Source organism: Dipodomys ordii, unplaced genomic scaffold (genome assembly GCF_000151885.1).
Source record: "Dipodomys ordii isolate 6190 unplaced genomic scaffold, Dord_2.0 Scaffold46, whole genome shotgun sequence".
Lineage (NCBI taxonomy): Eukaryota > Metazoa > Chordata > Mammalia > Rodentia > Heteromyidae > Dipodomys > Dipodomys ordii.
In genome coordinates, this window is record NW_012267262.1 from 5,931,842 (window position 1) to 5,944,694 (window position 12,853).

The window sequence follows — 12,853 nt, forward strand, 5'->3', positions numbered from 1 at the left end:
TGCTCAACCTCTCTAGCCATAAAAGAAATGCACATCAAAACAACATAAATATTGTTACTTCTTTTATGCATTGCCCTTGTGATTGCCCTTCTCTGTGAAGACAGGTTTTATGCCATGTTCCTAGGGCCTAACAGAGTTTCCTAGAACATAGTAAATGCTGAATGAATATTTATTGAATGAATACTTATAAAATTATATACCATATCCAAGTAGTTTCTTACAACTTAAAAACCCCTTTCATGAATAAAAGGAATTATTATATTCTACATAGAAATCAAAGATGAGAAAAGATAAACATCATCTCATAAGCTGCTCCTGTTCGTAGTGGGAATGGATTCCATCTTTTCTGGCTTCCAGTTATTACTCTGTGTCATTTGGCCTTCCTCTCTCACACTTGGAGAATTCTTTTGTTTTGCATTGTTTTGTTTCTATGTTTATTTGCGTTGGTGATTCTGGTGTTTCAATTTTAGTCCATGGGCTTGTTAGATTGGTACTGGAACCACTGAGCTATATCTTCAGCATAATTTTTTCTTTTTTGTTTTAAGGCTTGAACTCTGGGCTTGGGCACTGTCCCTGTGCTCTTTCGCTCAAGGTGAGTGCTCTGCCGCTTGAGCCACAGTGCCACTTAAGTTTTCTAGTGGTTTATTAGAGATAACAGTCTCACAGACTTTCCGGCCTCGGCTGGATTTGAACCATGATCCTCAGATCTCAGTCTCCTGAGTAGCTAGGATTACAGGCGTGAGCCACCGGCACCTGGCTGATTTTTTTTTATTCTAGCAATATTTGTGATTCTCACTTTCTATGTGGACACCACTTAACCTATGTTAGGATTCCTGGTAGACAGAATAGCAGGCATATGCCACAGTGTCTAACCATCTATTGAGAAAAGATTCTCTCAAATTTTTCTTCAACCATAATCTCAAACATTTCACCCTGACAAATGGTGAGGATTACAGGCATCAGCCACGTGTGCCTGGCTAGAAAATTCTTTTTAAATGAATATTATTTTGTAATATCCCAAATACAGTTGCCACAACTCCGTCTCTGCTCCCCCACCCCACCAATAACACATAATGTCGTTTTCCAGACATGCAATGGCCTGAACATCATTAATTTTCTTCAACTCCTAGACTTTATTGTCAAAATGATATATATTAACAGAGGAAAGAAGTATTATATTAAAAAAGTCTTCAAACTGAGTGAAAATAGAAATCCTGGTTGAAGAGAGAAGCTGTCAACTTCCTTACCTCATAGGTGCTGGTGATGCCAGATCTGTAGAACACAGGGATAAAAAGCTCAGATGTAAATGTGATAACAAAGAAATATGCAACACAGAGAAATATGAAGGATGCTCCAAAGCGGTAGACTTCAGCAGGGCTTCCCAGGACAGTGACAGCCGACATGAAGCTGGCTGTCAGAGACAAAGCTACAGGGCCAAAGCTCATTTGCCTTCCTCCTACCAGGAACTCCCCAGAGGTTGCCTTTTTCCTTTCCTTAATAGCAAAGAACACGCCAATTCCCACAGAAATGACGAAGAGGGCTGCAAATACAACATAATCCCAAGCTGAAAAGCTCTTCATCTTTATGCTGGAAAGTATGACCACAGAACGTTGCTTCCAATCAGGTCTTAGTACAAAAGATGGTCTCCAAAAGCAAAAGTTAGAATATCAGCTGCTTTACTGAGCTGGCTGGGATTCTTTGAGGAAGATGAGGACCATAGGCATGTGTATAGATCTTCAGACATCAAGTAATACTCAGGAAATGAATCAAAAAAGAAACTGTTGATGGAGCTTGCACAAGAGATGAGAATTTGAAAATCTGACCCCGCACAAGAGATATCTATTTCTGTCCTGAAGCAGAAACCATGGCGAAGAAATATCACAGGTCTTCTGCGATTAACCAGTGGGATTGATACGGACTTGCTAGATAATCTGCTTTTTTATATCCTCTAGATTTGTTTTTATCTTAAAGTTAAACATTGCTAGGAAACATGGAAGTGACACAAGTTGAATATCTTAGCATGTTAAATTAGTTAAATGGAACTTTAAAATGCCAACAGAACACTCCGGGGTTGTCACTCCCCTGATTGAGGGAGGGTGGAGAATGCTGTACTTGCAGTTGCCTAGGTCATGGGTATGGAAGGTAAGGAGCAAAGAACTATGGATCCAGAGACCTTTGGTCCAGTTTTGTCTCAACCACAAATGAGGTCCTTTTTACAGATCACTTAACTTTTATGAACTTCTTCTGGAACATTGAGATAAGACCTGATGTATCTTTCAGTTTCAAGCTCCCTAAACATTTATTCCTGATCCATAAAGTAAAAGATACCACTCTCGAACTTGTGGGTTATGATTTGTGTTTACAGATAAGCATTCTTGAACATAATATTCTCCTTCAGTTCCAAAGTGAATTTCCCAACAATGAATTGTTTATAGTCCTCAACTTTATCTTCTTCTTCCATTCATTTTCACCAGGATGCTGTACTTGTGTCCAGAGATTAAGTCAGACAAATGGAAGAAAAAGCAGTGAAAAACCTAATTAGGGATTCCTGTATATGTTCTCATATATTCTTATTCTCTCCCTTTCTCTCTCTCCCTATATGTCTATCTCCTTTGTGTTTCTGTCTGTCTGTCTGTCTGTCTGTCTCTCCCTGTCTCCATCTGTGTGTGTGTGTCTGTCTGCCTGTCTATCTCTCTGTTTTTCTCTCTCATGCACATATCTAGTAAGTCTTTGGGAGATAGTTTCTTTCTTTTATGCTTCTCTTTTCTGCTGGATGGGGATGATCTTCCCCATCCCCACCTCTACAAAGCCAGCTTACTACACAATATTTAAGTCAAGTCCCCTCAATTCTGTGCATTCTTCCTACCCCTCTGTCCCAATTCCTGTAGCAAACAGACTCCTGCTCACTGCTCTTTTCCTATTCTGAAATTATCCTCAATTATTTTAAGCTGTCTCTATTTGTATCTGGAAGATTCTGTCAAATGTTAAAGATGACCAGTTCCTTGTTATTTAAAATTAAGAAAATAAAGTTGGGTGCTGGTGGTTCACTCCTATAATCCTAGCTACTCAGGAAGCTGAGATCTGAGGATTGTGGTTTGGAGACAGCCTACACAGGAAAGATTGGGAGACTCTTATCTCCAATTATGCACCAGAAAGCTGAAGTGTAGTTGTGGACCAAGTGGTAGAGTACATCCTTGAGCAAAATAACCCAGGGACAGTGGTCAGGCCCTGAGTTCAAGCCCCACAAAAGGCATTACCCACACACACAAAATACCCTAAAATTGTCATTACAGAAAAAGATAATTATTTTGAAATAGAAACAACTCTAATATTATTTTTGCAATCTGGACTACTGAATTTTTGACTTGTTTAGTGTAGATTAAACTTTTTCTCTTTAAATTCTATCAGGTGTGAGAAAGTTCTAATCCATTGAAATATCATCTGCCTTACAACGAATCCATCCTGAGCTGTCTATGTCTATTTATTTCAACTTCTTCTCTGGATCTGGGGAGCTCATATGATCAGTGTTACAGAAATTCGGGTCTTTGCTATTTTTGCTTTAATCTGGACTTTTGATTATACTTATCTTGAGGTATAGACCTGCTTCATTTTGTTCCTGATCAAACTTGGCAGTTATTGTGACTTCTACTATTATGCTAACAGTGTAGGTTCACTCCAGGTGTCTATTGTACATTTTGATAAAGTTCTCACACCACTTCCAACATCTTCAATATTAACATATCTGTCATGATAATCTATGATAGTAACCTTTGAAGCTATCATTATAATTCAATATAATTATGTTGGAGTGTTGTGTTGCCCATAGAAGACCCTGAATGCAATAAATGTGTGTGTGCTACCTGCCCAATTCCCACCTCTCTACCTTTAGCTCTCTCTATTCTACTGAGACATAACACTATTGAAATATGCTAATTAATAATCCTACAACGTTAAAAAATTATCCTACAAAGTCTCATACATATTCAAATTTTAAGAGTCACACATCTCTGACTTTAAAACAAAGGCTAGAATTTATTCAGCTGATGTGGAGGGCATGTCAAAAATCAAGAGAAGGCTAGCAGCTGAGCTTATTGCACAAGTTAGACAAATCATGAATTTAAAGAAAAAGTCTTCAAAGGAAATTAGAAGTGACATTCCTTTTACGAAATCAAAATAACATTATTGATGATGCAGAGAAAATTTCAATCTTTCAAATAGAATATCAAACCAACCTTGACATTCCCTTTGGCCAACTCCTTATGTAAAGCAAGTTTCTAACTCTCTTGCATTCTATCCAGATTGAGAGTAGGGAGTCAGTAGAACTGTGAAGCCAACAGAGATTGATTCATGAAACTTAAGGAAGGAAGGCATCTCAGTGAAATGAAAGTGTACGTGATGCTCCAGGTGGTGATGTGAGAGTCCCATCAAGTCATGCAGAAGACTTAGGCAAAATGACAGATGACAGTAGCACACTAAGAAATTTTCAATGTAGATGAAAATGCCTTCTTACAGAAGACACATACTAGAACTTCCTCACCTGGGGAAGGAGAGACAATGCCTGCAACTTCAGAGGACAGGCCGGACTCTTTCACTGTGAACTAAACCAGTTGATGACTTGAAGTTGAACCTATTCTCATTTAAGATTCAGAAAAACTATTGGACATAAGAGAAGTACATTAATTCTACTCTTTCTATGATCTTTAAATCTGTTCCCCCTTTTGCAAAATGTTTTTAATCCTAACAACAAAATGTGGATGACAATACACTTATTTAAAGCACACATTATTGACTGCCCCATGCTAAATGTTGAAACCTACTATTCAGACGAAAATATTTCTTTCAAACTACTGCTCATTGATAATATCATTGAGCAACCAAGACTGACGGAGGGGTACAAGATTATCATTTTCATGCCTGTAAACCCAACGTTCATGTTGTGCCCACAGATCTAAGGGTAATGTCAACCCTTAAGTCTGATTATTTAACAAATGCATTTCGTAAACCCTATATCTGCCACAAATAATGACTCCTCTGGTAGATATGGAAAACTATATTTAAAACCTTTCTCTTGAAGAGAGTCATGAGTCCAGGTGCTACTAAAAATACTCATCATTCATACAAGATTGAGCAGGAATTTGAAAGATAATTTCTACCCATGTGGATGACTCTGGTGGTTTCATTTTTCAATGGAGGAAGTAACTGCAGATGTAGTGATAACAGAAACAGAATGAAAAGTGAAGTCTGGTCATGGGACTGAAACCAGTCCGATAATAAAGTTTGAATACACAGGAAATTTCCTTTATTGATGGGGATGAACAGTGATGCTTCGAAATGGAATCGACCACTGGTGAACATGCTGTCAACATTATTGAAATGGCAATAACAATTTATAATACTGAATGATTTTTTTGCCACTAAATTAGTGACAGAGTTTGAAAGGATTGACTCTGGCTTTGAAAGAATTACTATTATAAGTAAAATGCTATCAAACTTCATTGCATGTTATAGAAAAATCTTTCATCAAAAGAAGGATAAATTTGTGTGGTAAATCCAATAGCTGTTTTTGGTATAATATTGACAAAGCCAAGCCAGAATTCAGCAACTGCCAGTCTGAACAGTAACCACCAACACTGAGGCAAGGCTCTCCACCAGAATATCCAGAATAACACATTATAAATCAAATATATATGTTTTTATATATTGCACTCTATAGACTACAATGTTATCTGAACAATTTTTTTGGGGGGGAGTGTTGGACTTGAGGCTTGAACTCAGGGCCTAGGCAATATAGCCCTTACCACATGAGCCACAGCTTTACTTCAGCTTACTTTTGTGTGTGGTTAACTGAAGATGAGAGTTTCATGGATTTCCCTGCTCAAGCTGGCTCCAAACTTTGACCCATATATTTCAGCTTCCTGGGTAGGTAGGCTTATAGGCATGAACCACCGGTATCTGGCTAAACATAATTCTACATGAACTGGAAAACAAAAAGAATTCAGGTGACAGCCTTTTTACTTTTTAATCACTTTATTCCAATGATCTTGAACCAAATCCATAATATTTCTGAGGTTTACCTGTGTTCCAATTAGCCAACATATTTCCCTTGTCTCAGCAGAAAATCAGAACCTTGATTGGCTCCCAGAGACTTGACAGTGTTATATTTAATATTATTATCCTCTACAGGTTAATGTTCAATCCAAAAGACATGTAAATGACTGGTAAACATCAAGTGAATACTGGGGCTTAACACTATTGAAGTCAATAAAGTCTCAAAGTTAAATGCTAGTAGCTTTTAGGTGAAGGGTCGATGAGCAGTATTACTTTGAATTATATTTATGCAGACAATACTGTCCACATGGCTCCCATCAGTCTTTCAGAGCAGGGGGAAACAGAATGTTTCTCAGGAATGTGGTGGATTTTTCACAGCTCTCAGATAAATAATATATTGCTTTAGATAATTCGCTTATGACAAAAATATAGCATGGGAGGGAGTGGAGTTGTGGCGGAGGGAGGGAAGGGATGGTAGGGGAAAAACAAAGAAGGTGGCAACAATGCTTGAAAGGAAATGTACACATTACCTTGTTCATGTAACTGTAAACCCTCTAGACAGTATTTTTACAATAAAAATGTATCAAAATATAGCATCACTTTATTTACACTAATTTTCTATTAATTTCTCCAACTCTACCCATTTCCTTGATTTGGTATTATTCAGTGCCCTCAATTTGTCATTCTCTTTCCCATTAAGACTCACTCCATGAAAGGTCCATGTTAGTTATAGGGCAAAAATTTATGAATTATCTCTTCACTAAAGACAAAAGGACTACCCATTTCAATGACACCAGAAATGATAACATAGAAAAGGGGGTGGGTGTGATATGTTCCTTTCTTACCTAAAGAATTGTCAGCATCTTCTTCAACTTCTTTCTGATGCTCCAAATATCACATTCTATTTTTTTTTGTCGGGGGCGGGGGTCCGGTCATGGGGCCTGAACTCTGGGCCTGGGCACTGTCCCTCAGCTCTTCAGCTCAAGGCTAGCGCTCTACCACTTGAGCCACAGTGCCACTTCCGGCTTTTTTCTTTTTGCTTATGTGGTACTGAGGAATCAAACCCAGGGCCTCATGCATGCAAGGCAAGTGCTCTACCACTAAGCCACCTTCCCAGCCCTCTATTTTTTTTTGTTGTTGTTGTGGGGCCTGAACTCTGGGCCTGGGCGTTGTCCCTCAGCTCTTCAGCTCAAGGTTAGCACTCTACCACTTTGAGCCACAGCGTCACTTCTGGCTTTTTCTGCTTATGTGGTGCTGAGGAATCGAACTCAGGGACTCATGCATGCAAGGCAAGCGCTCTATCACTGAGCCACCTTCCCAGCCCCCAACCAAATATCAACATTCACTTTCTGTGAAAACAGATGTCAGCTTCATCATTGAAGAGGTAAACTTCAGAGTCCACTTATTAAGAACAACAGAGAGCATTTTTTAATATTCAAACAAGCTTTAATGTGTTAGGAAGAAGTGGCTAATTCTATAGCAAAACAATGTATATTACAATGTGAAGGTTTGTAAGCATATGAGATATTCAAGTATAGACATAAATGCACAGGTGACTAAGTATTCTGTAACATTTTAAGAAAATTGTTTCTAAGGGAACAATTAAAGGAATATTTCTTTAGTTCTAATGTTAGGACTAATATTTTAGAAGGATTGCAATATCATAAGAAGATTTCAATAAGGATCTCTGATAAATATTCTTTGAAAGATATATGCCTATGTTTGCTCTTTAGAAGGAAGTGGTATTATCCCATATAATCACAAAATAATAAAATCTATATTCAGAAATATCATTTGAAATAAAGCAAAGGAAAATCCAAATCACTTTTGTTGATTGGAATTCCCAGTTTCTGTCCACTTTGTATTAAGTAATAGACTTGGTTTAAGATGTATTGCATTCAAGGTTATAATGACATGTACTAAACCACATATTGAGTACTCAAATTGTAGTAAAACAGTAATAAATTTTTGTGTGTTTTTTTTAGTTTTTAGGAATTTATTTTTTAATTTATTTTTAATGTTTTTTATTGTGCAAATACTGTACAGAGGGGTTACAGTTACATGAGCAAGGTAATGAGTACATTTCTTATCACGCATTGCTGCCTCCTTTGTTTTTCCCCTACCATGCTTTACCTCCTCCACAACTACACATTCCCCACCCTGCTTAAATTGTAAAGTTCGTTTTTCAACATAGTGTCTTGTACATTTCATTGTTACAATGGGTCAATCTGTATCCCTATTTAAACATATTGTTTTTTCCCTTCCTTTCCCCAAATTATACAGACATCAAATACAGTGAAAACAGGGGTTATACTGTGGGGGAGGAACATACAAAGCAACAAAAAAATCACATGGTACCTTATAAATATGTTAGAAACAATATCAAGAAAGAAATAAACCACTTGTGTCCCTATCTGTGGTTCATTTCACTTAACTTCATCTTATCTGGTCATATGTATAAAGCTTTTGATTACTTGTCACAGACATATACTAGTTCTTGCAAATAAGGGAAACCATAGAAGCTACGTTTCTTTGGGCCTGGCTTACTTCACTTAATATAATTTTGTCCAAGTTTTTCCATTTTCTAAAAAATGGGCGATGTCACTCTTTCTGATGGAGGCATAGAATTCCATTGTGTGTGTGTGTGTGTGTGTGTGTGTGTGTGTGTGTGTGTGTATCCCACATTTTTTTTTGAATCAGGATTTTGGAATTTTCTTTTTTATTGTGAAAATACTGTACAGAGGGTTTACAATTACATGGGCAAGATAATGAGTACATTTCTTTTCAAGCATTGTAGCCTCCTCCTTTGTTTCCCCTTTCCATCCCATCCCCCCCCACCCCATATCCCACATTTTCTTGAATCTTTCATCTACCGAGGGGCATCTGGGTTGGTTCCCATTACTCTTTGGCAAATAATATGTAGTAAATCTTAAAAGCCTACTGTTAAGAAACACATAATATTACATTTAATGAATACTTATATTTATCATATTATTTCTTTTTATTTTCAAAAATGCACTCAACAATACATACTCTAAGAAAACAATTGCAAACCCTGAAGAGAAAAAGTAAAATTAATTAATTAAACACTATTTCCTTCACATATGTAGACTATCATTACAGGATGTTCTGAATGACCCAGTCATTGACTTAAATTTTCGCAAAAATTCGATTAAGTACAAATAATTTTTACTTCTTTTAATTAGTGACTAAACTAAAATTTAAAAATCTACCTCCAACTGGCTGAGATAAATGTGCCCAAACTCATTTTTAACCTAAGATATCTGATTTCATCACTCCAATTAAAGAGAATATCAGTCATCAAAATGAATTTGCTGAAATTGAGCAAAAGAAGCATGGAAATAACTCTGTTCTGTTCTTGTCAGTATTTACAAAGATTATGCTGACTTTACATTATTCTGGGATTTAATAACTCAAAGCACAATATTTTGAGACTGTGTTTAGTCTCTCTATGGCAAAACAGCCACAAATGTATCTCATTCTCATTGTGAATATTGAATTTAACACTGGATAGACCTACTACTGAACTGATGTCTTTGATCAAACTCTAAGCTGCCACTTTTAGGGTCAGATAAAGTTAAGAGAAGGATTCTGGGATGACTAATGACTGTGACTAATGACTATGAACTTCAGTTTCCTTCCAATTCTTCACACAATTAATATGGTTTCTGAGCACCATGAAAGATTTTCCCATGGGTTCCCATCTGCTTTTCACCTGAAGATGTTTCATATTTAATTTGGAAAGATAAGAAAGACTCTTCCTATTGACTTCTAAAACACCTGGAAATGTTAACTCTTTATTCCATAGATTTCTTTATACAAGGGAATACAGAAACATTTCTATAATAATAAAACCTTCTGGTTTTTTGACATTTTGTACATTTGATAACAAGTGTAAACAATTAGGAACTGAAAAGGAATAACAAAAAAGTACTGACAAATTGAAATGTCTTTGAATAATTTTTAGTAAAATGAAAACGTGTGTGGTATATGCTATTTTTGTCCAATTACAAGAGAAATTACAAGAGAAATTTTATTACCCTAAAGTGTACTCAAAGTATTCATATGTGTGTTAGTGTGAACACATACATAGATACTTATGTCCATAACTACACACATATTAACAGTAGTTTATCTAAATATCATGATTATTGGGTTTTTTTGCTTCTTTGTTTGTCAAAGTAGTAACTATGCCAATTTGACATAGCCTATATTTCAATATGAGACCGATACATATGCATATATTCTCATTTATAAGCATATCTTAACAACTAAATTATTTGAAAGCAATTGCATTGCCAAGTTTTCCTTACTAGCTTGGTTGAATCTCAAAAATGTTTCCAGAATTTCTGTCCCCAGGTATTTACAGTTGTACCTAAACATGTTCATTATTAAGTCATTCTTCCTCCTGTTCTCAAATGCATGTGTTTCTCAACTTTCTCATAATTGTAGCCCAATTTTTCTTCTCTGGGGATTACAACAATTATTTTTAACATTTGGTCATAACAACTTGAGTAGCAGGAATGATTAAATAAAGATTAAAGGTGGCAGAGAACTATGAATGGGGTGACATCCTTTAAGATTCACTATATTCACAAACTGCTTTGTTGAATGGCACTTCCTTTGTAGAACTATTTAAAGAATAGGGGCTGGGAAGGTGGCTCAGTAGTAGAGTACTTGCCTTGCAAACATGAGGCCCTGGGTTCAATTCTCATTACCAAATAAGCAGAAAAAGTCGGAAGTAGCACTGTGGCTCAAATGGTAGAGTGCTAGCCTTGAGCTGAAGAGCTGAGGGACAGTGCCCAGGCCCAGAGTTCAAGCCCCACAGCCAACTATATATATATATATATACATACATATATATACATACATACATATGTGTTTATATATATACATACATATGTGTTTATATATATACATACATACATATGTGTTTATATGTATTTATATGTGTTTATATACCAAAGGGTAGACATGGGAGGAACTGGCAGAAATTAGGTGATCCTGCTGCAGCTCTGTTTCAAATGTGACCATGCCCATATCAGAAGCTCAGTGAATGTAATATTTGAATTCCTCCTCTACATTCTACCTTTAAGCCTCCACAATTTTTGTTTTAGTTTTAGTTTTTTGTTTTTGATGGCTAAAACTACAAAGTGTAGGTCAGGGATGTAGGGGAGTGGTAGAGTAGATGTTTATTATAAGTAAAACACTAGGTCAAATTGCCCATGTCAATTTTCAAAATGAAAATCCTAGACAGAAAATTTGAAATTTAATAGGAAGCAAAGAGACTGTCTTGAATTATGATGGAATTCAGTCCTAATTTGTTCAAGGAGGGCATGACCAGGCTCTATGATCTGGTTGATAATTATCATTGCGAGTTGATCAAACAGCAATTGTATTTGTATAAATAAGTATAAATAGATGCAAGACACCCTTATCTTCTCACATTGAACAAATCTGCCTGCATTTGGCAAGAAGCATGATGAATGTATATGTGAATATTACACATGTGCATTTCCATGTACCATCCTACAAAGAAGCATGATGAGTGTATATGTGTGTATTACACATGTGCATTTCCATGTACCATCCTACAAATATGTAATCTTCTCTGACTCTGACGCCATATTGCTGTAGCTTTTGTTCTTGGGATCAAAGCCTGGACTATGGCTCAGGTTGCCTTGCCTGAGTCCATTCTGTAAGGCATATCCGGAACCTTGTTTCCAGGCACTACCATTTTCATGGTAATCCTGAAAAAAATGGAAAGGCACAAGTTAAAAAGAAAATCTTAACCCTTCACATCAATATAAAGATGTTACTGAGGCTCCCTTTTTCAATAATAATATATCAGTACAAATGTATCCCAAGTCTCTGTGACCTAAAATACTTCCCAACTGATAAAAGTGACTATTTCTAATGATAATAAAGAACAATTTAATTAGCATTCATTATGTTTTCAGTTACTTAAACTTACACCGTGTTCATTTAATACAACACTCCTGATGGTGGTCTGAGAACAGCAATCTCTCATTGGTAACAAGGGACCAAATATGTAATATCACCTAAAAGCTACTCAGGATTGACAATAATGACACTTCAGTGTTTTCTGTTACTCTCAACTCAGCCTTGAGAAGGGAGGCTTTGCAACAATAGAAATTATTACTTGTTCCCAGAAAGTTGAATCCAGGAAGAACAGTCAGTAAACTACTAGATAGAATTGTTATTTCTAAAACTTCCTCACAATGTACTTACACAAACAATAGATTATTCACCCAGAACCCAGATGCTTCCTCAGCAAATTAAGTTAGTTCTCTGGATAAATAGTTCCCAATCAGAAGTGTCCGTTTTTGAATCAAGACAGACCCCGAGTTTGTCACACCTCTGCTGACACACCAAGACTGACTTCAGAACCTAAGTGTGACTGTGCACTCCTATTTCATGTGTCAAACAATAATTTATCCAGTTCCAACCCAGACTTTACACTTAAAAGATCCCTCTCCCACAGAATAACCCCTGCTTTCACTTTATTTGATGTCGGTATAATTTGTGGAGAGGAAGGGGAAAAACAAGTCATTTAAATAGGAATACAGGTGGACCCATTGCAACAATGAGATGTACAAGTCGTTATGTCGAAAACGAACTTTACAACTTTGGTGGGGGGGCAGGGAGGATTGGGTAGGGGGGCAGGTGAAGGATGGGAAGGGATGGGAAGGGGAAACAAAGGAGGAGGCTACAATGCTTGATAAGAAATGTACTCATTATCTTGCCCATGTAATTGTAACCC

The 12,853-nt window shown here is 36.7% G+C and overlaps 2 protein-coding genes across 2 annotated transcripts in view; both read right to left on the minus strand.

The window, feature by feature from the left end:
• LOC105988119 (sodium-coupled monocarboxylate transporter 2-like) overlaps nt 1–1,633 on the minus strand; it is a 58,129-nt gene extending 56,496 nt beyond the window's left edge. Inside the window, exon 1 of the mRNA XM_013019635.1 lies at nt 1,248–1,633. Coding sequence (XP_012875089.1) covers nt 1,248–1,580 — 333 coding nt within the window. The 5' untranslated portion in view covers nt 1,581–1,633. The remainder of the gene's footprint in view (nt 1–1,247) is intronic.
• A 9,605-nt stretch (nt 1,634–11,238) lies between these two features.
• The window catches only part of LOC105988055 (sodium-coupled monocarboxylate transporter 2-like), a 57,378-nt gene continuing 55,763 nt past the window's right edge, over nt 11,239–12,853 (minus strand). The window contains exons 15-16 of the mRNA XM_013019546.1: nt 11,626–11,819; nt 11,239–11,563 (exon numbers count right to left, since the gene is read on the minus strand). Of these exons, the coding sequence (XP_012875000.1) occupies nt 11,661–11,819 (159 nt within the window). The 3' untranslated portion in view covers nt 11,239–11,563; nt 11,626–11,660. The remainder of the gene's footprint in view (nt 11,564–11,625; nt 11,820–12,853) is intronic.